The sequence below is a fragment of the Gavia stellata genome, chromosome 9 (assembly GCF_030936135.1).
Source record: "Gavia stellata isolate bGavSte3 chromosome 9, bGavSte3.hap2, whole genome shotgun sequence".
NCBI classification, from domain to species: Eukaryota; Metazoa; Chordata; class Aves; order Gaviiformes; family Gaviidae; genus Gavia; species Gavia stellata.
This window is the reverse complement of record NC_082602.1, coordinates 4,824,554-4,850,820: the sequence shown is the minus strand read 5'-3', so window position 1 is coordinate 4,850,820 and position 26,267 is coordinate 4,824,554. Positions and strand designations below refer to the sequence as shown.

The window sequence follows — 26,267 nt, the reverse complement described above, 5'->3', positions numbered from 1 at the left end:
CAACATTGCCTCAAACCTCCAAGCTGCATGCAGTTGGAGCTGATCTGTTCACTTGATCCTGGATTGTTTCCCCTGTACTGGCCAGAATACGTACAAAATGGCTGAAACACATTTGGGTATTGGGCCCTTCGTATATTGAACTGCTGCCTGCGTGGAAATGAGTTAATGTCTTGTCTTTTCTTGCACAACAGCCTGCCCGAAGCTAGGATGCACCAGGGATGAGCGAACAAGTTACGCAGTGATTCTGACATGTCAGGTATTTAACAGAGCTTGCTGCCAGTTTAGTAATGTTTAGATCTTTGAGACCCTTTTCCAGTGGCATCTGTTAGAGAAAGAAAGAAAAGGGAGAATGAAAAATAAATCTACTGTATTACAGACACAATGAGCTCTGGATCAAAGTGGGATGGAGCTTGAAAGGTGATGTTTTCAATTTTGCTGGCCAGAGGGGTTGTGACTCGGATGGCATGGGTAAACAATGAGGAAAGAGACAGTCCCTCTGGGAGTCAGTGTCTGACTTAACGAGCCAGCAGTTATTAAAAGATGAATACAGGAGAAGTGAACCGTGCTTTCTGGCTGGTAGCATGGCTTTTTTCTTCTTTCTTTTCTCCCTTTCTCTTGAAGATCAAAGGCCTAATTTTAGAACAAGCCCTATTTATGGACTGTTCAGCCACTCTGTCTGCTTTACTCTTGTTCTAGAATAGTGGAAAATAAATAGAGCAGAGCTGGCGGGATCTCCCAGTGTCCAGAGCTCATCCCTGATGCAAGGCGGGGGCAGGCGGGGGGGGGGGGGGTGGGTGGGGTTGCGGTGTGGAGAAAAAGACCTCAACCTTTCCTAGCAGAGGTTCTGTATAATTTGTCTCTGCAGAGGGAGTTCCCTTTCCCTCCCTGCTCTTTCAGTTTTTCCCCGTGATCACAGGCTGAAAAAAATGTAACCTGTGACTGCTCCTGATGTTCGCAGAGCTATGTTCTTCTGATCCATGCCTTCTTGACATGCTGTAGCTGCCAGGACTGGGCAGAGTCCTCTTCCTGAGACTGGTGCTGAGTATAGAGTTGACTGTTGTTTTGTGTGTCTGTGGATTATAGTTCTGTTCATACAGCCCAGCATGATAATCAGTCATACTTTACAATAGCGTGAGATTGTTGGGTCCACGTTAGGCTATGAATTGATATAGCCTGAGATCCTTTTCTGCTAACTGGCTGCTTCTGCCCCACTCTGGATCTGTGTAGACAATTTTCTACTTCTGCTCAGTAGTTCTTTGTATTTCCTCCCATTACTTGCCCCTCCCCCCCCCTTCATCTCTCTCTTCTCCCCCTGGCCCGAGGCTGTTTCTCTAATTTATCAAAATAATTTTTAATTGTAATCTTGTTGTGCAAAATTTTGGGTGGCAGTTGGCTGCCAGTGCAGTAAGTGTGCTCAGTTCCAGCTGAAATACTAAACAGTAATTGAAGGGAAACACACTGAGTGTAGGTGCAGTTTGAGAGTGAGCCTCTAATTACCCTATGAGAATGCCTTTTTTTTTTCTCTTTCTTTTTTGTTTCTCTCCTTTGTGTCAACATTTCATCCAGTTTCCTTTGGATGATGTTTCCATAGTCCATATCACTTGATACAATGACAAAATCCTGGAAACACTAGTGTATTCAGAATGAACTTTTGAGAGTAATAGTTAAAAGCTGTGTCAAATTCAGCCCTGATGGGTGTGAGGAAGCTGCTCTTGCTCTACGCACTCTGTGCTGCCAGTTAAAGGCATTTATCAAGTCAGGCAGTCTGATACCGACACTGTTGGCTGCCAGGTAAGTCTGTCCCCTCCCCAGGTTTTGTGACACCAAGGATCTGCATTGGTCTGAAACTTTGTCTTCGGGAGGGGTGAAGGGAGAATAATCTGTACAAAACCTCTCTGCTGGAAATTGCACAAGAGGTATTTCAGCTGGGGGCAGGGGTCTGTGTGTCTCTTCACTCCTTTACATGGCTGAAGCTTAATTGGAAAAAAGCTGCACATAAGGGTGCACTGTGTGGAACTAGAGCGGAGTTAATTCATGCAGAAGAGCTTGTCTCGCAAGCGGGAGTGCTGAGCAGAGGGAAGAAACCTCCTAAAATCCTCTCTAACTTTCCAGATTCCCTGCAGCACTTTGTTGCACGCTGTGCTGGTGGGAGCTTGTCAGCCCCCTGGGAACGAAGCGGGGCGAAGCAGGGCAGACTGCGTAGCAACTACATTGCAAAGTGGTAACAATTCCCAAGTGGAGCAGTAACAAAATCGATTTTTCTCCCCTTCAGCTTGGCAGCTCTCCAGGTGCCTGCTCTGGCACAATGAAGTGTGTAGCTGGGGAGGGAGGGACTTTGGTTTGATGGGAGGGGGTGATACAAAGAGACAGAAGTTTAATCATTGAACCGATCACACTGGATGGATTTATTTCTGGACTCAATTTCCCAGGAACTCCACTATCTCACCCTGGGGGAAATGCCTCAGCTGAAGTTTCTCTAGCTCCAGCTTCGTGAATAAAGACCTGTCGCTTTGGAGTTATTCACAGCAGCTCTGTCACTACTGACTCATCCATCCGCTTCAGGAAAATGTTTGCCGTCCACTTGCTAGCTTTTCATTTCACAAAGCTAAAAGAGGATCAAATAAAAAAGGTATGTAAGATGCAGCATTAGCTGATTCCTATTTTGAGAACTGCGTTACCCAGATTCTGTGGGGTCTGCACTAAGTAATGCAGACTAGATAATGGTGTTATCTACTAAAGCCATACAGCCAAAGGGGTAAGAACTATTTGGACCCTAAGCCATCTGATGAGTGTGAAAATAGGTCTGGTTAGTGCTTTTCCCTGCATAGTTACAAGTTCTCTTCCAGTCATGGAGCAAATGAACTTCAGTAAGAAAAAGTGGTGCTTAACCTTTATCTGGCATGGTGTGGGGTAGTCCAGAGGGCAGAAAGGAACCTCTTGCTGAATCGCTTTGTGAGCGTAGCGTGAAAAGATGGATTTCTAAAGATAAGTAGGAATCAGAGTCACTCACATTGTAGCAGGGGTAGGGAAAACTCCTGGGGTCTTTGCGCCAGGTCTTCTGGGACTCAAGAGACAGTTCCGACTAGTGCTGGTGTGGAAGAAGTGCCTGTGCCTCCCCTCTCTTTCTCCAAACCTGGCTGATGACTCTGATGTTTATAGATAGGACCTTTAATTACAGTTGGAAAAGCTCAAGATGGCCCAGATCGGAAGCCATCAGTACTGCAAAGTGAGCTGCCTAATGGTTGCTCTTCCCTAATCTACTTTCATGGTCATGCTGCAATGGGTTTTTCGCTCTCCATCATAAGACCACATGGGACCTGTAAGGTTCTTGGGTCAGAGGTCCTCTGGTTTCTAGACATGTCTGCTGCGGGTCCTCTGTTCTCCTGGCACCTTTATTGAGTGCTTTCTGGTGGCCATTCCTGCCAGGCTCTGGCCTCTTGTTTTCCAGCTAGCTGGAGGTGGGGCTGTCTGCAGATGCATGGCAGTGTGGGAGACCCAAGATCCCTGTGGGTAGATCCACCTGCACTGCTGAGCTCATCAGCAAAGCGAGCAACACTGGCTTTTCTTCTCTGTGCCCTTGCTTAAACATGGAGTGTCTGCTTCTTAGGAAGAGGGGCTTCTTCCACTAATTCTGTCTTGAAGAGAAGTGTGCCAAGAGAGGTCCTGGTATCTCAACAGTCAGATGTCTCTGACTCTGTCTCTTAGTCATAGTACTTTTATCCCCAGGGTTTAATATGATCAGAAGGGGGCCCCAATGCCCTTTCCTTGTGTGAGGCTCTGATCTAAGATCTTTCATGTAGACAATGCTGTTTCTTCCTACTTTTTACCAAGAAAGGGAAAAACCTTCTGGACCAGTGCTTGGGTGAGTGGCCTCTTCACAGAAACATCTAGAGTGTAGTTGAGGGAGGACTTCTGTGAAGTGAGGACAGTGGAGAGGGATCTGGCAAAGCCATTTGAAAAATTAAATCTTTCAGCTAGGTGGAAACTAGCCCTGTCTGAAGGCAAGAAACCACGTGCTCTTTAGAGTTCTCTTTTAAGAAGCCCAGGGTAGGCTGTATGGAGCAGAGTGGATTTCTCCCTAATTAGAAAGAAGGAATGCCTTCCCACCTCTCCCTTCACAGGCTTATTTGCTCTCTGGTGGCAAGAACAAGAGCCTCCCTGACATGGAAACAGTGCTGTTTGCATAATTGAGGCAAGACTCTTAAAAACAAGGACTGTCCTTGTGTGGTGGGAGGGAGGCAGCGAGACAGAGTTTGGTGTTGCATGGCCTGGCCATTCCTGTGTTTACAAGCAAATGGTATGTGAGCAGGCCCTTGCTCTGGTTGTAAATCAGGCTAGAGAGTCAGCAGGCTTTCCTGAGCTCTGCCTTACCTAGTTCCTTGGAGAGGACTGTCTCCTTCTATGGTTGTAGATAAACAGGGCGGGGAATGCAATTTCTATGGGGAGCAGGGAGATAGTGTGTGTTCTCTGCAAACAGACGTGGTCATTTTTATTACTGTTTAGGGTTTTTTCCACAGGGACTTCTGTCACAAGGTTATTTGGGTCTGTGTGAGAGTGTGTGAGTGCTGTACATCTCCAGTCATTGTATTTTCTTTTTTTTTTTTGGTTTTGGTGTTTGGTTTTTTTTTGTTTTGGTTTTGTTTTGGTATGCCCAAAAATCCCTACACAGTGATGGGGCCTCAAAAAAGCCTTGGAGGAAATCAAGTGCTTGTGCAAACAAGGGCTACAAAGAAAGATCTAAATAATGGCCTTTTCAAGGCACAGCTGTATCCAAAAGCGGCTGCTGCTCCTTGCCGATCGCATCTTGTAGTTTAAGACTTTCTCCTCTGTCTGTGTATGTTTTGCTGTTAGGTAAGTGCTGGAGTTACTTGGAGGGTCCTTGGCTCTTTCAGGTGGGTCATTGCTGACCATCAGTTTAAAATGGGACTGTGAATAGGTAATTAGTTTGTGCCTCATTAATATAGGTGGCCAGTCCAAATTGCAGAAGAGGCCAATTTATCTACAACCTGCGTTCTCTGTTTAAACAGTGTTACCTTTTAAATCCTGCCTTGTTGCCGGTGGGACTTGTTTTGTGCGCGTTCTCCCAACCCTCCAGACCTCCCTATGTAAATGGGACTGGTGAAATGCTCTGACCAGATAAAGCAGTGTAATAATGTAGCCCAGGGTGCAAGAGCTGAGTGTCTGTACTAGCAAATCATTGGAAGCTGTCCCACCTCTCTCCCTTGCCCACCACCTCTGGCCCTGAGTCTCATGTCATGGGGAGTATGATGCTAACATGGACTACCCTCCAGAGGACATCCAGCTGTTTGGAGCACAGAATTATTATGCTTGTATCATGCTTGTTCATACAGCACCGAAGCCTGGCTCCCCAGTGGTAAAGCATTTAGATGTTGCGTTAATCCTTTGTTGTATCCAGCTATGTAGGTTCTAGGCCACCTTACTTACAGCCGTGTATCCAGTCCTGCAAGTAAACCTCAGTCCAAGCAGTGTGTGGTCCTGGAGAAGAAAACCTTAAGTTTTGCCCTGATGAAGCTGTACAGAAACACTGATTAGCTTCTCTACCAGTTCATCTGAATGAGTGTCTGCTATTTCATAGATGCATTTCATTCCCTTTAAATTCAACTGGCTTTTATTTTGATGTATGCTGCGAGTTATAGACCCTTAAGAAAGGATATTGATTGCACCCAAAAATGTGTTTTAGATGTAATCCTAGAATCACAAGAGAATGGAGGGCAGAGCTATAGTGAGAAAAAGGCTTTGAGCTCCAGCCTGGCATGCCAGCAAAGTTAATTGTCTGTGGAGTGAAGCAGTAGCTGAATAGATGTTTTCAGGTTGTGGCTGACACGCTTGGGTACTGATGGCATTTTCTGGATCTGACTCAGAGGTCAAATTCTCACCAGGGCGAGGTACTTTGCAGTTCTAGTTCATTACATGCATAGGAGGAGAGGATGGTGTAAAAACAGCTTGTCAGGGTCTCAAGCAAGTCTCATGGGCTTATGTATGTTGGCAAGTTACTGAGCCATCAGAAAAGATGGCTAAGTTTTTGACAGTAGTTCACCAAGACTGTTTTAAACATTTTCAGAACAAAGTTTTTATAAGAGTAAATGTTCTGATGATGTCCTGGAACTTGCTTGCATTGATGATCATGGGAATTTAGGTGCTGAGGGCAAAAATGAAATGAACTTGTAGAATCAGAGAGGTGGGGCTGCATAGGTGGTATGCTAATTTTCAGTTTGTTAGGTATGTGAAAGGAATTCTTTTGTCTCCTTAGGAGCTGTATAGCTTCATGTCCATCAAGTGGGGGTGGGAATGAGCATAGTAATTCTTGTCCAGCGTAATGCAGGGGTGCTGTGGGAATTGGAGTTCAGGATTTTCAGATCCTTCATGCCGAACTGCACCCCTCATGGTTAGAAAGCTAGTGCAAGTGGCTGGGAAGTTCCTGCGTTTTCTCTGCTTGCAGAGGTAAAGGAAGCCTCCCTAGTACACACAGGAGAGACCTTCTGTAGTGTGAAGGCAGTGCTCACCCTAGGCAGCTGCTGAGCACCGAGGAGCCTGCATGCTTCCCAAGTAACACCTTTCATCTTTCCAGGTTGACAGGTACCTGTATCATATGCGTCTCTCCGACGATGTCTTGCTGGACGTGATGGCTCGCTTCCAAGCCGAGATGGTGAAAGGCCTGGGGAGAGACACGAACCCCACGGCAACAGTAAAAATGCTGCCGTCGTTTGTGCGCTCGCTTCCCGATGGCTCAGGTGAGTTCCCCCTGCTCCATCCCAGCAGTGCTGGTTTAGGGAGATGATGGGTTGCTGCCAGTACTCAAGGACAGCACAGCAAAGACACAGGGCAGCCAGTGGCTTCGGGTTACTGCCTATCTCATGTTGAGAAGGCATGTGCGTATTGAGGAGACAACAGCTTGGGGGAGTGCTGGCAGGGGTTTTTTTCCTTGCACCAGGTGGATTTTGACCTAGTGCTGCTTATTTGAGCAAATGACCTAGTAAGTGCTCAGAAAACAGCCTCTTTCATCTGCGAATGTGGCTGTACCTAGTGCAGGCCTTGCTGCAGGAGCTGTGGCTGGACACGGCAAGGGCAGCCTCTACAGCTCAGACCCTGCAGTGCAGTGTGCTGCGGGTGTGGGGATGTGGGCAGTGCTGTGGTCCTGGCGTTTGTGGAGCTACAGGGAAGGCAGGATGATGCTGCAGTGAAACCCCTCAAATTGCGAAGTGGCAGCAACGTTGCGTTCTCAGAGCTGTGATCCCTTCTTGGCTTCTGACAGCAAACTCTGCACTGCTTTCTCTATTGCCCCAGAAAGCGAATCCCCTCCTGCCCTTCCTTGCCTTCTGCACTGGGAAAATCTGCTTCCGGATGGGGGTCTACCAGGAAACAGCCTGCTGTGCTTCTGCAGCTGGATCCTTGTTTCCAGTTGCCTCTGAGGCTTAAACAGAGAGGGAGAAAGTGCATTGGTGTCCTATGGGAGGATGTGAGGTGAGGTAGGATCTAAAAGCCTGTTTTGTTCGGAGAAGTATGCACATCGAAAATAACTCTCCTGGCTCAGCTGGCTCCTGCCAGTGCAGGCTAACAGAAAATTATGTTTTTCCCAGGTTTAACCAAGTCTATGAATTTGTGCAGGACTCTGTCGGGCCTAGGTCAGGACTCAGTGTATAATAGCTGTGCAGAAAACTTAAGAGAAATGTTTGCTTTGTACCTCATTTCCACAGGACTTTATTCCTTCTGAAGGTAATTTTCCTGCAATTAAATGAGAAATAATGGCTTTAATGGCATAAAGGGAACATTTGGAGGCTAGTCCCTTGAAATGAGGGATGTCTGAGAGAAATTATATACAATACCCTCAAACTGTCTGGCTGGAGCTGGGCACTCTTCTTTTTGTTGCTACCTTTTGTTGCTACCTTCATCAAATAAAAGTAAATAGTAGCTTAACCCTTGCTATCTCAGGGACCATCACTGTTCCTGAGCTCTCACATGGCACTAACCCTGTCCTGAAATAGCAGGGAGCCCCTGAGGTCAGGAGACTTGGAAAATTGCATGTAGTGTCATCACTGTTGCAAGACTTCATGTTCCTCAAGGTCAGCTTCGGATAATGCTCTGCTGGCCTGCGTGATGTTTCCGCTGTGTCAAGGACATGCTGCAGAGTCAAGCTGGGCTATGTCTTATTGACACACTGCCTATTTTAAGTATCACATTGATTTTTCTATTTTTGCTCTCTTGCAAAATCCTTATTGGTTATTTTATTTCCAGACAAAACTTCCAGCAGGTTTAAACACCTCAAACTTGGCTGGATTTTCCCATTTGCAATAGCAACGAACTTTCAGATTTTTCAGTATCCTCAGTGTTGCTACCTGAAATGACCAATATGGAGCATCATCAGTTTTTAATCATTTAGGGATTAATGGTCTGACTAATGTCAGAGTTTACTGAATAACCCAGTTTGTCTCCTCACCTTTGTAATATCTGACCATGGTATCCATGGTATTACAGGTAGAATTTCCTGCTTCCTTCCCTTTCAGGGCCAGGTTTGATAAAATTTAGTCAGGTGTTTGAACTGTGGAACAAAGGTCATGTAAGGCTATGTGCATACCACTGCATTTTCCTTTGGGGAAGGGCCTTCTCCTGTGCGTGGGATAGATAATGGTTTTATTGTAGCAGTGAGGCCAAACTGTCCTTCTGTCTGAAGTCTCCTGCTAGAGAGGAACGTGTTTGAGCTAAGAGTGCTGCCGACTGACGAAGAGAATGGTACTTTTACAGAAACACCTAAAGGCATTTGGAAATGATTGTGTTGGTTGACTTTGGGTGGCAAATCACTCTTGCCCCACTTGAAGGTTGACTTCTGCAGTAGGGCCAAGTCTTAACACGTGACTGCAAATCCTGCATCCTTTACTGGGCGTAGGTAATGCTCTCAAACTCCCGTTTCCACACATTGCAGGTGTACGGTTTTGCAGCTCCTGTGTGCTCTGGTTGGCTTTGCAGTTGCTTTGGGCCTTTCTTGCTGAGAAGCTTATCCTTCTGCAGCTTGAAAACATGCTGCTGTGGAAGGAGCAGGGTGGACAAAACCAGACTGCTAAATAAAAATTAAATTATCTGCCACATAGCAAGCTAACAGGAGGGACCTGATACCCTTGCTTAGGGTTGCCAGCTCTCAGCCTTCCTGATGATGCTCCCAGGCCTATAGGATAAGGACCTGCCATGGTGGGGCAGGAGAGCCTGTGGCCGCGGTGAGGCAGGGGCCCCGGGCTGTGACCTTCAGCATGGCATCTGGGCCATGCTTCTCGGCCATCACCGGTGATGGTTGCCCACTTGTGTTGCAGAGAAGGGTGACTTCCTTGCTGTTGACCTGGGTGGCTCCCAGTTTCGTGCCCACCAGGTGAAGGTGTTTGATGACGGGAAGCACAGCAGCCAGCTGGAGAGCAAGTTTTACCCCACACCCAAGGAGGTCATACAGGGGAACGGAGCCGAGGTAGGGCATGCAGGGTCTTCTGTGGTGGTGCTGTGCTTGAGCGCATGCCTGCCGGACGCAGTCTGACTCTGTCCTTTTCTTTCTCACGCAGCTCTTTGATTACATTGCTGACTGTCTGTTAGACTTCATGGAGACCAAAAACCTGAAGCATAAGAAGTTACCTCTTGGCTTTACATTTTCTTTTCCATGCAAACAGACCAAACTGGACGAGGTAAGATGCAAAAGGAAATATTATTGGCAAGCCTAGCTCCTTGCAGAACCTGGATAACCTATTGCATGGGAGTGTTGTTACCCTGTGGCCTTTTCGTGGGGTCATGTTTACATAGCTCTCTGAAGAAGGCTTGATGATCATTAGCATTTAACTAGACTTGACTACCATTCACTCATTTCTGATCTCGAGGCAACATGATCTTTAAGTTCAAGCTATTCTTTTACTTCATCAGTACTCAATTCCATAGTAACCACATGCCCTTGTACGAAGACTGTTAGACTGCAGAACACATACTTTTGTGTCCTGAAGCATGTTTCTTTTTTAATCCCTCTCATTCAATTTCTTTTTTACAGTTGATTCTAAACAGGAAAGACCTGTAGCTGAGCTGTTTGAGAGGCCGCATGGGGAAATGAAGAGCTGGTTGCAATTATTTTGTGGCCTCTTATTCTAGCCTCTCTTTTATTTCTAGGGATCTGTGCTTTGAGTCCCAGTCCTGCAAAAGCTTTGTGCTTAATGCTATTAGTTTGTGATGAGCGTCAGTAAAACCACACATGCTTTAAACAAAGCACAGGGAGAAGCATTTGCAGGATTGGGACTTTATTACTGTACCTGTTTAGTTGTGTTTGTACTGACAGGCACTCCAAGGTGAGATGTTCTGCTGTGACTTATTTTGGCCCACATTTTTATTTGTATCGAGAGACATAGTGGGCTTCTCCACAGACTTTGGTCTTAGCTGTCTTTGTGGCAGGTTTGTATGCTAAAGTTGGAGCTTTTGGGTCACTGGACTGTTACTTTGCAGGGGGTTCTTCTTGCCTGGACGAAACACTTCAAGGTGCGAGGAGTTCAGGACACAGATGTGGTCAGCTCTCTGCGCAAGGCCCTCCAGAAGCATAAGGCAAGTTTTATACCTGCAGGAGGTGAGCCTGAGTGGCTCCAGATTGTCCTCCTGGGTGACCAGCTCTTGGTGTGTGGGTTGTTTTGGGAGTTGTCAGACATCCTTCAAGGACAGCCAGTAATGAATGTCCAACATGGCTGTATGTCTGGTATATCTGTCTCTCCCTCGGAGCTGAAGCCATGGAAGGTGACGTGCAGCTGCGACTCAGGCTGCCTCAGGTCAGTCTAACAGTGATGGCAACTGCACACTGATAAATTGGGCTGGCCATGACAGTGGACCAGTATGGCCCCACTGTCTGTCTGAGCTAAAGGGAGTCTATTGTTTGAACCTATTTGATTTGGTAAGATGTGGATACACACTGTGTTTCATAGCCTTGCTTGTGGGATGAAGGTTGGGAGGGGGAAGCTATCATCTCAAATTGGAACACCCAACTCTACCAGGGCTTGCCCATCCACTTCGATCTGTGGGATGGAGTGATTGATTGTAATTTTTAAGGTCAGCAGTAAGACGTGATTAAATCTGCCCTTGAACTAGAGTATAACCTTGAATAACATTATGCTTTAATAATTTGGAAAGCCTTGTTTTTCATGTTCGGTGCTATTGGTAACACCATCCAAGAAATACAAAGCATCCTTCCATACCTTGACGTCTTTGTAGTAAAGAGGAAATTCTTTGGTTTTCTCACATGGTAAAAATCCAGCCTTGATTTTTGTTCAGTTCTTTCTCTGCATCAGTCTTGCTGTAGTTAGCAGGAACAAAAGATCTGAGACTTCCTGGGTGAAGTCCAGCCCCCTGCTAATGTTGGCATCTGAATTACAAGAATCCTGTGATAACTTTGATTTTACTTTATCGACTTAACTCAGTGTGAAAGAAAACTGCACAGCTTTGATGGAAAGGCTTTTTAGTTGAGTGTGATATTGGTGCACAGCCTTGTGTTAAATAGCTGTGTTTATGCATGTATATTTTCTGTTCCATTTGGTGGAATCTGCTCAGGCAGTAGGACATTGTCTTATCATGCAGCCCATGAGGACAGATACACGGGTGCTCACATATCACAAAATTCAAACCAATAACATGTTGCTTTTCTGGCAAACAAGGTTGGATTGGGGAAAAACAAATCCTTCAAGCGAAGATCCTGGCTGGCCAAGCACTTGAGAATTCAGAGATGTTTGTTACTTTACAGGGTTGTGGGGATAGCATTATAAAAGGAAGCAGTGTGTCTTTCAACTGAAGAGCTTTCCTAAACTAGGCCTTCAAACTGCGACTCTGGGAGTATGTCTGCATGCTGTTGCTTTAACACACAGGAGGCTTTCTAAGCTTTTTTTTTTTTTTTGTTAATCACCCATCTTTATGCTATTAGGACATAGACGTTGATATTTTGGCACTGGTCAATGACACCGTGGGAACCATGATGACTTGCGGATATGATGACCCGCGCTGTGAAGTTGGACTCATAATTGGTAATTTTTTCTGTTCACTAAGTAGTTTTTTTGCCCCCCCCATTTGTTTAATCCTAACAAATCTGGAGTAGAAGGGTGTGTCCCAGTAAAGGAAAGAGCAGGAAGAAAATGGAAAAAACAATGGTCAGATTTTTCAAGCCTGGGTGCCTTCTGTAAAGCAGCTGTTTTTATGCTGATCACATTGCCATCAAATGCCACAGTCCCCATTTTGTCTGGGTTCAGTTGTGACCAGCATACTAAACTTTTCTTCTGACAGTATAGAAAATTACTGTCTTTCTGTCCAGAGAAAGCTGAATTCCTCTCACGTCTGGTAGTTAGGATCAGATACGCTTTCCACAACGTCTCCACTTCATGCACTGTGGTGGCTTTTTTAAGGCACATAAAAGTACATTTGAAAAAGAAATAATGTTTTTAAACAAGTTAAGACTTAGATTAATTTACAATTTTTTTTCACTCCCTGTGAAATGATTATTTAACAAGTGCAGGTGGCTTGATATTAGCATCCTGTACCACAGGGTTATGTATTTATATTTTCTTCCAAAGACAATATACTGACTTATTCCCAAACATGTGGACTTAAACAAAAAGCAAACCTGGAACAAACAGGTAATTTATCTGCACTGTCTCCAACACACACAGGGACTGGCACAAATGCATGCTACATGGAGGAAATGAGGCACATCGATCTGGTGGAAGGTGATGAAGGGAGGATGTGCGTTAACACAGAGTGGGGTGCCTTTGGAGATGACGGTGCTTTGGATGATCTCCGCACAGAGTTTGATCGGGAGCTTGATCTGGGATCTCTCAATCCTGGAAAACAATTGTAAGTGAATCCCTGTAAGTGATTTGCCTCAGCAGTCTGAGTTCTCTGAGTGCGTTTCCAGCCCCTTTGGAACAGGAATCGGGTTAAGTGAACCTGAGTTGACTTGGTCCCAGTCCTGTCCTATCCTTCTGGGAAGGGTGGGTACCTTTCACACCTCCTTGTCTCACAGGCCAAGGGATTGCTGCTGCAGTTGCTAATGTGTTGTTAAAAATAGGTGGTTGCTATGGTATGGTGCTGTGGAGGGGTAAAGAGAGGAGGAAGGTAAACGAAGGGCATATTTAAACCCCAGTTCATCAAAACTGCTTCTACTGGCTGAGCTGCTCACAAGTCTTTTGAAAGTTATCTTTAATGACTCACTTATCTTGAATTGCTGGGTCCCAGGACCTCAGGATGGCATCCCATCTACAACTTAGCTCCCAAACCCCTTTGGTACATGCTTAAATGTGATCAACCTGCATAAGAACATAAGATGCTAATACTTGAAATTTTCATAGCTCTGGCTAGCTGGTGAACCCCTGTAATCCTTCCTGTGCCCCATTCCAGGTTTGAAAAGATGATCAGCAGCCTGTATTTGGGGGAACTTGTAAGACTCATTCTCCTAAAAATGACAAAGGAAGGTCTACTCTTCAATGGGAAAGTGTCAACAGCTTTGCTTACTAAGGGCAAGATCGAGATGAAACATGTGTCTGCAATGGAAAAGTAAGAATATGCAATATGCTGTTTGAGAGTGGCTGTTAGTCCTTCACAAGCACATAATGATAATGAATGTGTAATTATAGTCTGTGGGTACTGGGGACAATCCTGAACTGTTCAACTTGATTTTGCTTTTGCTTAGGAGAAAAGTTGATCTTTCTGTAAGTAGGAATTGGTGGAAGATAAAGTTTTAGCAAAATACCACAGTAGTAAACGTATTGTTAACCATCACAGATGCAGGTTGTTTAAATAACCTCTTTGGAGTCCTGAGTACATGGGATGATTGTTGCAGTTTTTAGCTTCTGTGATGTGGGAATATTGGGGTTGTGGAGATGTAGTACAGACTCTGAATCAGCTAATGGATGACTACATGGAAAACTGACAGATTCAGGTGTTTTGAAGAGGAATCCTGGTCCTCATTGTTACTCACGGAATAATTTTCTTTGTTGTATTGAGTGAAGCTGTACATCTATTCCTGTGCTCTCCTTCTGTTGACTAAATATTTTATCCTGTTCTCATCTTTGCTAGCTAATTGGTATGTCTCACCAAAACCTGAACCCCAGGAAGCAGCCTCTTAAAAGTCTGGTCTCTCCCCTGGGTACTTTTGGGAATAGCGTGGGAAAGACATTACTGGTTTATGGGAACCAATTGTGATGCTGCCTCATAGGTTGAGCCCTGGTCTTCTCTCATTTCTTTTTCAGCCAACATGCAGATACTGATTTATGTGTTGCCTTAATATCCTTGCGTTAGATGATGTATTCTTTTGTTCTGGGGTAGATATAAGGAAGGTCTGAGCAACACAAGAGAGATCCTTACAGAGCTGAACCTGTTTCCCTCTGAAGAGGACTGCATCGCTGTTCAGCACGTCTGCACCATCGTTTCCTTCCGCTCGGCCAATCTCTGTGCTGCTGCCTTAGCAGCCATACTGACCCGACTGAGGGAGAATAAAAAACTGTTAAGGATGCGCACCACTGTTGGGATTGACGGGGGACTCTATAAAACTCACCCCCAGTAAGTAACTAAAGAGGATTTGGTAATTGCTGGCTGCATGTTGATGTTGCAAAGAGTCTCCATCTGCATACACGTGGGGCTTTTCAGAGAACTGCTGGTTTTGCTGCAGGATTGGGGTGAGATCTGGTGGAGTGCGGAGGATCAGACTGGCTTAGTTATTGCAAAGCTGTCTCAGGAGCTTTAGAACTTGGGGTGGGAACAATGTGACACAGGGGATAATGGTGTCTGGGGAAGAGCAATTGATTCCTCAAATGACTCCTGGGCCTCCAGGGCGCTTGCAGTTCACTGTGGGTTTTTTCTTTTCTTTCTTTCTTCCCCCTCCCATTTTTCAACCTATGCTTTCCCAAACTGGAAACTTTTACAAACATTTCTCCCAAACTGGATGGAAGTCTGATTCCAGATGGAGACCTTCACCTTCTGTTTGTGATTGTGACTCTCCACTGTTGCCTGGCTTTTCTCCAGTGTCCCTCTCCCTTGGCATTGGCACTTGTTTAGAGGTATCTTCACATTCCTGTAAGTGTCCAGGTTCTGCAAAATAGCCACAAATCAGGATCATTGTACCCATCTCCTAGACGAGTTTCTGATCTTGTGCTCCTCTTCACTGTGCTTCAGCACTTGTGGTGTTGGATGTGTGCATGTATTGGAAGTGCATGTGAAGGAAACCATGTGTGAAGTGCCTGTGAGAGTCTAAAGAAACTCTTTGTTCCTGTAGATATGCCAAACGTCTGCACAAGGTGGTGAGAAGGCTGGTCCCAAACTGTGATGTTCGGTTCCTCCTCTCTGTGAGTGGCAGTGGGAAGGGGGCTGCCATGGTCACAGCAGTGGCATACAGGCTGGCTGCTCAGCGCAAGCAAATCGATGCTGCTCTTGCACCGTTTCTGCTGTCCCTGGAGACCCTCAGAGAAGTTAAGAACAAAATGAGGACCGAGCTGGAATATGGGCTAAAGCGAGAGACGCAAGCCAGTGCTACAGTGAAGATGTTACCCACATATGTCTGTGGGACACCAGATGGAACAGGTGAAGTAATTTTGTGATCACCTGGAGGTAGTGCAGGAAAGTTGCTTGTCTGTTTTCTGGGGGGGAATATGCCAATTATTCTGGCAAATGTCAGGGTGATTTATGTTGGCAAACCGCTGCTTCCTGTGATGTTATCTGGCTGGCCCTTCAGCCCCGTGCTAAGCATACTGATGGGATAAATGCTGTAGGGAGCAGTGTGCTATCATTGGCACAGATGAAGTTTCTTGGGCATATGTGGCAGAGTATGCTGTTCTGACTGGCAAACATGCTACGAGAAGCACCAAAATGAAATACCTTTCTTCTCTTACAGAGAAAGGAAAGTTCCTTGCCCTTGATCTTGGTGGGACAAATTTCAGGGTTCTGCTGGTCAAAATCAGAAGCGGGAGAAGAAGATCAGTGCAAATGTATAACAAAATCTTTGCCATTCCTTTGGAGATCATGCAGGGGACGGGGGAAGAGGTAACCTCTAACGAATGTTTAACTGATCCAGCCAAGGCCCATTGTGTGGGATTACTGTGAGATTTATATGCTTTTTCTGTCCTTCCAGCTCTTTGACCATATTGTCCAGTGTATAGCAGACTTTCTGGAGTATATGGGGATTAAAGGTGCTCGACTGCCTCTGGGCTTCACCTTCTCCTTCCCGTGCAGGCAAGCCAGCATCGACAAGGTAAGAACTGCAACACAGAATGGATCAAGTGGCAGCTGTGCATCTGCTTGGTAAATGACGTAATTTTGGGTGAGGGTGACTTGTTGGTTTGGAGATTGCAAGCAAAAAGCTATTCTTCTAAATGTTTTCTTCCAAGTAGGACTTTACAAGGTTGACAAGATATATCTATATATATGTATGTGTATATATATGTTCACGCACACGTGCAAATTAGTCTTCAGAGAGAATATTTCACCTGTTGTATGGGGATTTTATTACTCTACTGTGCAAATTAGTTGCATTTCATGAGAAAGTTATCCTATATGCATATGGGAGGTAGAACTTTCACCTCTTGTGTCTGATAAGAGATGGTTGTTACTTGCTTTTAGTCTATAAAGACTAAGCCCTTATGATAGCAAAATGACGTATTTTTAATAGCCCAGGAATCTCTTAAGCTACCTTAACTCTTCAATGGCAAGAGAGAACAGATGCTGCCTCTTACTTGCTCAGCTACAATGCCAGGGTGTTTTCCTAACTGTGCTGCACAGCTCTGGCTGTGTAACTTCTGCACTACATTAGTTTCTTTTTATTGAGTGTCAGTGGGCAGAACTGAGCTTGCTTGTTCAGCGTGGAAAGGTTGGACCTCTCAGATTTGCTAATTTGACATATGTGGCTTATTGATGGAAATCATATCTTCATCTTTCCAGTTCTGATGTAAGAAAAAAATTAGAATAAAAATTCAAATTCAGGAAGAAATAATTCTCCGTTACTCTGATGCATTTCCAAAGAGGGGTGAGGGAGGTTGTGCTGTTTAATTTTAGTCAAATATGTAGGATACTGGGGAAATGAGAGACTGCTATTTTATTGAATGTTTTTATGTCCTGGTGGTTTTCACAATAACTTTTAAGTCTAGAAGCTAGTCTACTCTGTCTCAATTTTCAGATCACAGTTGAGAGTATAGCAGTAGGACTTGGCTATTTGTGGGGAGACCGCTCAATATGCCTTCCCAAACTTACAGCATATTATTTAGGTCTTGACAAATGATGAGGAAACAAATTCCACATTGGTGGTTGTAAAATGAGTGAGACACATCTGTCTCAGGCTCCCACAGTATGTGACCTTGTGTGTTTGATCTCTTACTAGAACTTGAGGGTTTTTTTTAAGAGCAGCTTTTTTTCCCAGTTGCCCTCTTTTTTTTTCTTATTTGGACAGACAGTCCGGAGCCAGTTAGCAAGTGGAAGGCTAATTCATGTAACCTGGAAAACTGCTTCTGTCAGGCCAGGTCACTGTCCAAAAAGAAACAAACCAGTGTTGCCTGGAGTAGTAGGATCATACCAAATGTCCTTCAGTAAACGAGCCAAAAATTAACAGTAGATGTTCATTAATGTTTAATTATTTACAGCAAAAGCTTTTTTTTACAATCTTTCCCACCCAGATAATGCAATGGCTATGTGCACAGAAGGAGGTGAGATGGGAATTTTTTCCAAATGAGAAAAGTGTGTTAGAAGGCACTGCGTTGGCAGTGTCTTGATAAATAGCTGAATAAATCTGGGGTCACTACCATCAGCAGCTGAGTAACAAAGATAGGTGCGCACACACTCAGCACTAGACACTCACAGTAACCTGTCCAGGGAAACACATTATTTAAATAAAACAAGACAAAGGAGGGGAGTGGAGACAAGAAAAGACTGATGCTTGGAACTTCCAGTCTTCTCTCTATCTTCGCTTATGGTTTTCTTCATCTTCTGTTTCAGGGAACACTTGTGGGATGGACAAAAGGTTTCAAGGCAACAGACTGTGAGGGGGAAGATGTTGTTGATATGCTGAGAGAGGCCATCAGGAGAAGAAATGTGAGCTATTCTTTTCTGCTCTTTTTGGTGTATTTAATGCACGCTCCATCTTCCTCCGGAACTACTGATTGTGACTTGTGTTTTAGGAGTTTGACTTGGATATTGTAGCAGTGGTGAATGACACCGTTGGGACAATGATGACGTGCGGATATGAGGATCCAAACTGTGAGATTGGCCTTATCGCAGGTACAGTGATGTTGAAGTGACCACTATAAGAAGAAAGCATATATGCAGGTGCTAGCCTTTGCACCCTATCTTGGAATTTGTAGAACAACGTCTTTTATTTAAGTTTGATCTATGGTGTTAGTAGTCACTTGGAGTTCTTGGCAGATTTGTATGGTATTTAAAAGAGAACGTAATAGCACCTGTAGCAGATAAGATCCTGAACCTGTTGGACTTTTGATCATATCTCTGATGGTGCCTAACAAGTGGGTGCCTGGTAAAAGAATATGGGAACAGTAGATATAGCATGAATCCTCATTTTGGCAAGTGTATTGATATTTACTGTGTGGCCAGGTCATAGGCCTTGGAACAAGAAAATATTTTTAAAAAATTTGAATGAGTTCTTTTTGGGCTTTCTAGATGATTCCCCCTGTAGATCCCTCCAAGTTTTCAGCCAGGAATACATCTAAGGGTGTGAGATCTGAAGCCCCAACTGGAAAATGCACTCTTCTGGCTAGCTAAGTGCACCAGCTATCTCATTTTGTTTGGAGAACTGGTCCTTATATTAGTTAATGTAACCCATGTTGTTGCAAGGGATGAAGCCCTGTTCACCAAATCATTTCAGACTTGGTAGCTGTTTGACTGGCTGCTAGGCTCTAGCAGGGTTTGCTTTTGGGACCATGCTGTCATGCAAGATGATTTGTGGTGTGTTACAACCAGACTGGCAGCAATGACTGATCAGTGCTTGCCCACAGCTGCCAAAGCCATTTCTGACCTGTAACAGAGAGCCTTCCTTCCTCTACGCTTGGAATGTTCTGCCCAGGACCCATTTTACTTGGTAACATTCTGTTATGATAAATTACAGCACTCTTAGCGATACTGGCTAGCACTCGCTTCTGTAAGATATGGAGAGATCTTTGAAATTTGGGACATGGAGAAGAGAGCTTTTAAGATGATCGCTACAATCATTTCCATATGTTTCAGCTGCTACTTCACTTTTCTGGCTGAAGCCTTGTCATTTCTTTCCTCCTAGGAACAGGCAGCAATGTGTGCTACATGGAGGACATGAAAAACATAGAAATAGTGGAAGGGAATGAAGGAAAAATGTGCATTAATACAGAATGGGGAGGATTTGGAGACAACGGCTGCATTGACAACATCAGAACAAAATATGATAAAGTAGTAGACGAAGGCTCACTAAACCCAGGGAAACAGAGGTAAATGTGATGGTCCTGATGCTAAGAGTCTAATTAAGTCAGTCTTGGAGACACACTGGCTGCTTTTTAAAATGTGCTTAATGAATGAATAATCAGAAAGGAAATTTTAGTATTATATTTAATTTGTTGCATGGTAAGTAATGCAGATATCCAGAAAAAACCAAAGATGTACATTGTTTCTGTTACCACAGCACTGTTTTCACCTGAGGGCAGTTACCAAACAGTGCAGCTCTTAAGATTTCCCTGCAAAGTGCAGGTCTTGCTGTGTTCCTCCTCTTGGAGTGTTTTTTCAAAGGTAAAATACAACTCGTGCAAGAGGATAAGCTGAACTTGATTGTTCTCTCTTTGGTAAAGATAGCATTGATTACATATGACTCAGTGGTGAGTGCATGGAGGGGACGACGACAGGGAAATGTTTCGCTTCAGCGTGGACTCTGGCTTTAAGACTGTCTTCTGTTTAACATTGCAAGTTTTTTTTTCTAGTTCTGTTACCTTTTAACATATGTAAATAAGTTGTAATTAATGTCTGCACTTGAAGTCACTGCAACAGGTTTTTGATGGTTAAAAGATGGAGTTCAATGACTATTGCTCTGCAAGCTTTTACTGCTTTTTTGAGAGTTGATAGAGCATGTACATACCCCTCATGTTAAACAGAGCTAACATGCATCTCTTTAAAAGCACATTTTTTTCTTTTATAACATAACAGGTATGAAAAAATGACCAGTGGAATGTACCTAGGTGAAATAGTAAGGCAAATTTTGATCGACTTAACCAAACAAGGACTGCTGTTCAGAGGACAGATTTCGGAATCACTCAGGAAAAGAGGCATATTTGAAACAAAATTCCTGTCTCAGATTGAGAGGTAAAGTTGTTACATTTACATGGTTTAAATCCTTAAGGTCTTCTGAGACCTCTAGAAAATAATATTCTGCAAGTGTGTGGACCTCTTCCCTTCAAGAAGTCAATTGTAGTTTTCTTCTTTGTACACCTTCTCCCCATGCCCCCAGCCCCAAAATAAAAGCCAAAAATGAGGAACTGGGGGAGTTCCAGAATTATTATGTAATTATATGAATTATCATTTCCTGTCCACACAGCTGTGTTACCTTGAATGCCTTAACCATCAAGCATGATTATACTTGGAGTGTTTCTTGTAGGACTTAAAATAGTAATTATTGAAAAAAAAAAAAAACAGTCAGTGATATACAAATAACCCATGAATATGTGCTTACCTACATATCTGTGCATGATTACAAGGGTCTTCCAGGCTATTTGAAACCCTTTCTACTGTTGAAAACCTTGGAAGTTAGTGTCTCAGCCTTGAGATGAAAAATAACACAGTCAGGTGGCTGATGTGGCTCAGCTCCCTCATGACTTTGAGAGTTAGGTGAATAACTACTGTTTGTGCCTTCTGGAAATACAGTCTAACGTAGCAAAGGGCATGCCAGGAGCGAGTTTTCCATCTGAATTCAGACTGGAATCTGTCTTCAAACAATTGGAGAATGTTAGAGTTGGAGAAGTGGTGCCATTTCCTTTGAATCATGGTGGAGTCTCAGCTGTAAGACTTCCATTTGCATACCTGCCGAAGCTTCCCCTAATGCCTTGCTGCTGCGTGTGTTTCCCTCTGCGCAGCGATCGGCTCGCCCTCCTCCAAGTCCGGCGAATTCTGCAGCAGCTCGGCCTGGACAGCACGTGCGAAGACAGCATCATTGTGAAAGAGGTGTGTGGAGTTGTTTCAAAGAGAGCCGCCCAGCTCTGTGGGGCGGGACTGGCAGCTATTGTAGAGAAGAAGAGAGAAAACCGGGGTGTGGAGCGCTTGCAAATCACCGTTGGAGTAGATGGGACTTTGTACAAGCTCCATCCACAGTGAGTACCTTGGTACCGCTTTCCTTTGCTGTTTGCTCATTTCTACTGTGAAAATGTACTGAGCTGTACCAGCTTTCTGCTGAGATGATAAAAAATGAGAGGGGATAAAGATCTAACATGTTTCCCTGCCTCCTGTCATTTCTCTAGCCTAACCAAAGGTTCAAAAATTGCAAAGTCAAGTCCAGTTAACACTGGGAGGCTCTTTTCTCTGGGGTCTTGAGTGAACTTACTCTTCTAATATTTATTTTCCAATGTTTTGGGGGATTTCTGCAATATCTGGGTGTCACAGATGGAAAGCTGTGTTAAGTTTTTGGACTTGGGTCATTATTTTGTGAGCAAGCCCGAGAAGTAGATGTGTTAGCTTTTGAGTTGGGAGAAGAGAGCCACCTCCATGATCTCTAAAGGCAAGGGGGGTGTCTGGCATCATGCTGAACAAAATTAAAGTGGAGAAATAGAAACTAAAATGTGATTGTGTACAGAAACTTGTCTCTTTCCTGAGTAGGAGGAAAAATAAACAGAAAGGGGTGCTGTGGAGAACCAGTGGAAGATGTTGGCTGAGGTTATGGTTCCTTGCTAATAGATAAATGTAAAGATCTCAGACCAGAAAGCAGCTGCTAAAATGTTCTGTTCTTCTCTCCCTTTCCTTTCAGTTTTTCTAGGGTCCTGCGGGAAACAGTGAAAGAACTGGCACCTCAGTGTGATGTGACTTTCATGCTCTCTGAAGATGGAAGTGGGAAGGGAGCTGCCCTCATTACTGCAGTAGCAAAAAGATTGCATAATGTTGGACAGAAGTAAAAATGAGAGGTCGAGTCATTTCAGCACTGCCAGGCGTGTGCACTAGAGATTTGCTGAGCAGTAATTCAAGATAGTTTTGCCATACACCAGTACACAGGTACCTGTTTTCAGGGATCAGCTGGTTTTTGACGTGCCAGGATTGTGGATTTTTGTCTTTTGATAACTTGGATCAGGTGTTTCTGCTCCCCACTGGCATTATGTCTTGCCATACTGCCATCTACTCAGTTCTGTACTTCCTGCAATGCATCTATAATGCACATGGGAGAGTGAAAACAAACCAACCAACCAAAACAAACAAACAAGGAAATCAACCCCAAATGTGTCTTTTCACAATGGCTTAAATAAGCTACTGCACTACAACTGAATTTATCGCCAGTTTCTTAGGATTTTTGTGTGTTTTAGTTTTGGCTTGGCCTGGCTCAAGGAATATTGAGATCCTGGTGTTGCATTTATCTAGTGGACATGTTTGTTCAATGCTTCACAGGTTTTACAATAAATCTGCAAGTAAAATAAATTAATGAGCTTTGACCAGTGATGCTCCCCCACCACTGCTACATTGGTTGCAAGTGTGTTGTATTGCAAAACTTCCCTGTGAACAGGAGGCTTGTTTACTAGACGAATGTAAAGGAAAAAAAATATGATTCCACAAAGTATCTGTTTGTATCAAAATATACTAGTGCATTTGAGTGCACATAAACCTAAACCAACACTGGATGGATTCTGACTGTGGCTGATTCTTTTCATACTGGGGGAAAGAGAGGATGAAGAAGCTACAGAGTCTGCTATGTCTGTGTCGGAGCTACCTAGAGAGTATCAAATCTGTTCATCTTCAGGCCGCCAAATCAGCTGTGTAGAGAGAAAAAAAAAACAAAACACCTGAATTTCTGAAATTCTCCTCTTTGTTTTCCTTAAGTTATCTCCTTGCCTGTTCATGGGAGGATAGTTTCCATTTTGCAAAAGGGAGTTTATCCTTGTTTTTCATTTTCTGTTGCCTGCTGCTCTGTCTGTCTGTAGTCTGTTGTAAATAAATCTGTGGTGCTGTGAGCCTTCGCTTCTCTGTCTAGTGCCTCTTCCGAGTTGTGGGAAGAACATGTAGGCAAGTGGGAGCTTTCTTTAAACCTATCTATAACAGTACTCGGCAGCACTGCAGTTATGATGAATGTGGCTTGTGGATAGGGCCTGTCAAATTGCAGCCAAATTTGCCTGTTTCTCAACACTAATAAAGGACCATTTTATTTGGCAGTAGCATGCATAAAGGCACGCAAACACCAGGAAAATAACCTGTGCCCTTCTGTGACCAAACATCCCTCACCTGATTTACCCATCTCAGAATAAACTGAAACAATACTATGGTACAGAGAAGCAGCAGATCTGTAGCCTGCTATTCTCTGTTCTCAGGTATTCCTGTATCTCCTTTAATCCTCTCTGCTTGGGTGTTTGCTTCCTTTCAGGCTGGCAGCAGATAGTGGGGCCAAGAAATGTGCTTTAAACCTAGTTAGGTCAAAAGTAACTATCATGCAGGGGCATAAGCAGTTGGGTTTATGTAATAATCTGTAACAAGGCCGACGGGTTTAAATTTAGCAATGGCAAATTTAAAATTTGAAGCTACAGACCTCTCCTGTTTCATAGTTTTTAAAAGAAACATGTCAACAGCTCTGTGTCTGTGTCGGAGTCACTGGATGGGTAAAAAATAGTACTTGGAAATAATTTTCACTTCTGAAGGAATTCCTCATGGTGCTGAGCTCACCATACTGAGCATTTGGGAAGAGACAAGTTGTGAACTCATATAATGTTTAATGTTTTTGTCCTTTTGTCAAGAAACTTAATATTTTACTTTTCCTTTATATTTCAGAATCCACTGAGCTACAGAAACCAAAGCTTGCTACGTAGTGGCGGCAGAGTTATTTTTTTCCTGGGGATGAACAGGCTAAATGTGGAGGGGCTGGGTATAGAAGAAAAAACCATCAGAACTTGGGGCTATGTGGGACCTAGAAATAGCCTAGGATAGCTCTTCTGCATTGGCTGTTTCTCCCCTCGGCACTCTGAAATCTTGCACTATCTGTGTACTTTCGGGTCCTTTTGGGGGAGTGGATTGTGCTAATCTGCAAAAGTGCATCTGTGAGTGAAGTGTGTCCCTGTATAGCTGGAATGAGGTTATGGGGACTTGCCCCAGGATGGCCACATGAGTATGGTGCAGAGTATCTTTTGCACTTTCATTCTGAAGTCTGTTCTGCGCAATTGGAATGCAAATCAGTAACAAAACAAGGTAAACCCCTTGCATGGATCCCTGCTTTAAATTTAGAAAGAAATCCTATATTGCTTTGATTTTTCTTTTTAGTCTTTTTTGGAAGTTAAACTGACTCTGTGCAAATACTTGCACCTCAGCTGCAGTTACTCCTTTTTTGCAGTAGATTAGGCCCACATAATAATACTTTTTGCATCTGCAGTTTTTTTCCAGTGAGTCTGTGGGTGTCGTGGAATCCAATCACGTGAACCTGAAACTGCTCACAAAGTGCTTGGCGATCTACGGCTCTTGTCGAGGTCCCCAAGGCCCAGGACACGCATGCTCTTGCCTTTTCTGCAAGCTGCTGGCATGCTCTGAAGCCAGGCAGCTCCCATGTGGCTCTGATACACATCTGCTGGGCAGGGAGATGGCATCCAAGCTGGGAAGGCTGCTGGTTTCTGAAAGGGAACGAGCAAAGATTCTCTGGGCAGCCCTAGAGAAGGGAAGGATTGGTTACTGCGGGATTTTACCAGGAGTACAAACTTCACTTGTAGTGTCCCAGGGATCCCATAAACACACTGATGCTTTTGGCTGACCAGAACACTCTCCATCTGGGTAATGATGCAGCATCACGTTCCTGATTATGTCGACATGTGGAAACTTGAGGACTGTTGTAAACTTGCAATCTCCCTTGTATAGGTTTTAAGCTGCTGAATCAAAACCCTTCTCTGCACATTGTATGTGGTGATTCAGTTTAAAGCCTTAGCTTAAAATAAAAATAGAGGCCTTCCATTAAATGTAACACAGCATACCATGTGCTGAAAAATATGTAGTACAATTGATCACATGAAGTTGGTGGTCAGTTTAAAATAAAATGAGATCTTCCGGTTTCACATCTTTTCTACTGCTTTTTGGATAGCTTTGTGATGTTTCATTTCTGTGTGTTTTGTGGGTCTTCTCTCCAGTCAATGTATTTAGTACTTCTTGAATTTACTGGTTTTGTTTTGATGCTTCTTGAAGACATGAACATCCTTTTTCAGATCTAGGTCATACATTTGATTTGGAAAGTTGAAAGATCTTTAAATCACAGGTGTGATAGTACCTCTGCCCAGTAATACTTCTAAGGTTTGTGCTTTTTGGAAACTCCCAGTAGATTATTGCAATTACCCTTTCATCTGTGGGGAAGAGGTGATCCTAAATGTGTTGGTTTGCCTACTAGAGAGACATTTTGGTGGCTATAGATTTGGACAGCGCTGGTGCTTGACTCGTAATCCTGGGAGAAAATGTAGTAGCAGCTCAGTGGTGACATACTCTCTTTGTCACTCTGACAAAGTTCAAAAGCAAACATAGGATCATGTGTAAATCCTTCAGAAATCCTGATTAGCATAATCTCCCTTCTTGGGAAGTCAATATTATATAGGATTAACAGATTAGTGTAAAGGAGTTTGGGGCCGAAAGGTAGGTAATACCAAAATGGAAGTATTGTGATTTGTTTCTTTGCATTTGGTATAATGAGCTGGCTTTTGTTTGGCGGGGTCTCAGATACAATGTCAGCGTAGCAGTAGGTGGAGAGGGAGGGAGGCAGGAAGCATGGGAGACTCGGTGAATGTTGTCCAGCTACATGTCAACTTACAATTTCTCTAGAAAGGACCTCCACTGCCTCATCCAGAGCGTTTCTCAGACTTGTCAAGTGGGTAGCTTGTCAAGTGATTTTTTTTTTTTTTTTTTTTAAATAATAAAAAAAGACCTATTTCTGTACATGAGTATGGATGGCCTTTTGGGGTGAGAGCGGGAAGGGAAATCAGATGTCTGCTTTGTCCCAGCGCTGCATCCACTCTGTAAAGCTGATGTAAAGCAAGATATAAAACCACCAAAAGTTTAATTAATGTTTTCCCTTCTCTCATTGATCCTATAGCACTGCAGGTGCACAG

General features: G+C 43.9%; 1 protein-coding gene across 1 annotated transcript; it reads left to right on the top strand.

Moving 5' to 3' along the window:
- The first annotated feature begins 2,566 nt into the window (after positions 1 to 2,566).
- Positions 2,567 to 22,112, top strand: LOC104260732 (hexokinase HKDC1). The gene is made up of 18 exons (XM_009816529.2): positions 2,567 to 2,629; positions 6,590 to 6,752; positions 9,321 to 9,469; positions 9,561 to 9,680; positions 10,480 to 10,575; positions 11,936 to 12,035; positions 12,675 to 12,858; positions 13,402 to 13,557; positions 14,329 to 14,562; positions 15,275 to 15,579; positions 15,890 to 16,038; positions 16,127 to 16,246; positions 17,980 to 18,075; positions 18,162 to 18,261; positions 19,271 to 19,454; positions 20,161 to 20,316; positions 21,084 to 21,317; positions 21,968 to 22,112. Exons 1-18 carry the CDS (start codon positions 2,567 to 2,569, stop codon positions 22,110 to 22,112), a joined length of 2,754 nt encoding a protein of 917 aa, XP_009814831.1.
- The last annotated feature ends 4,155 nt before the right edge of the window (positions 22,113 to 26,267 follow it).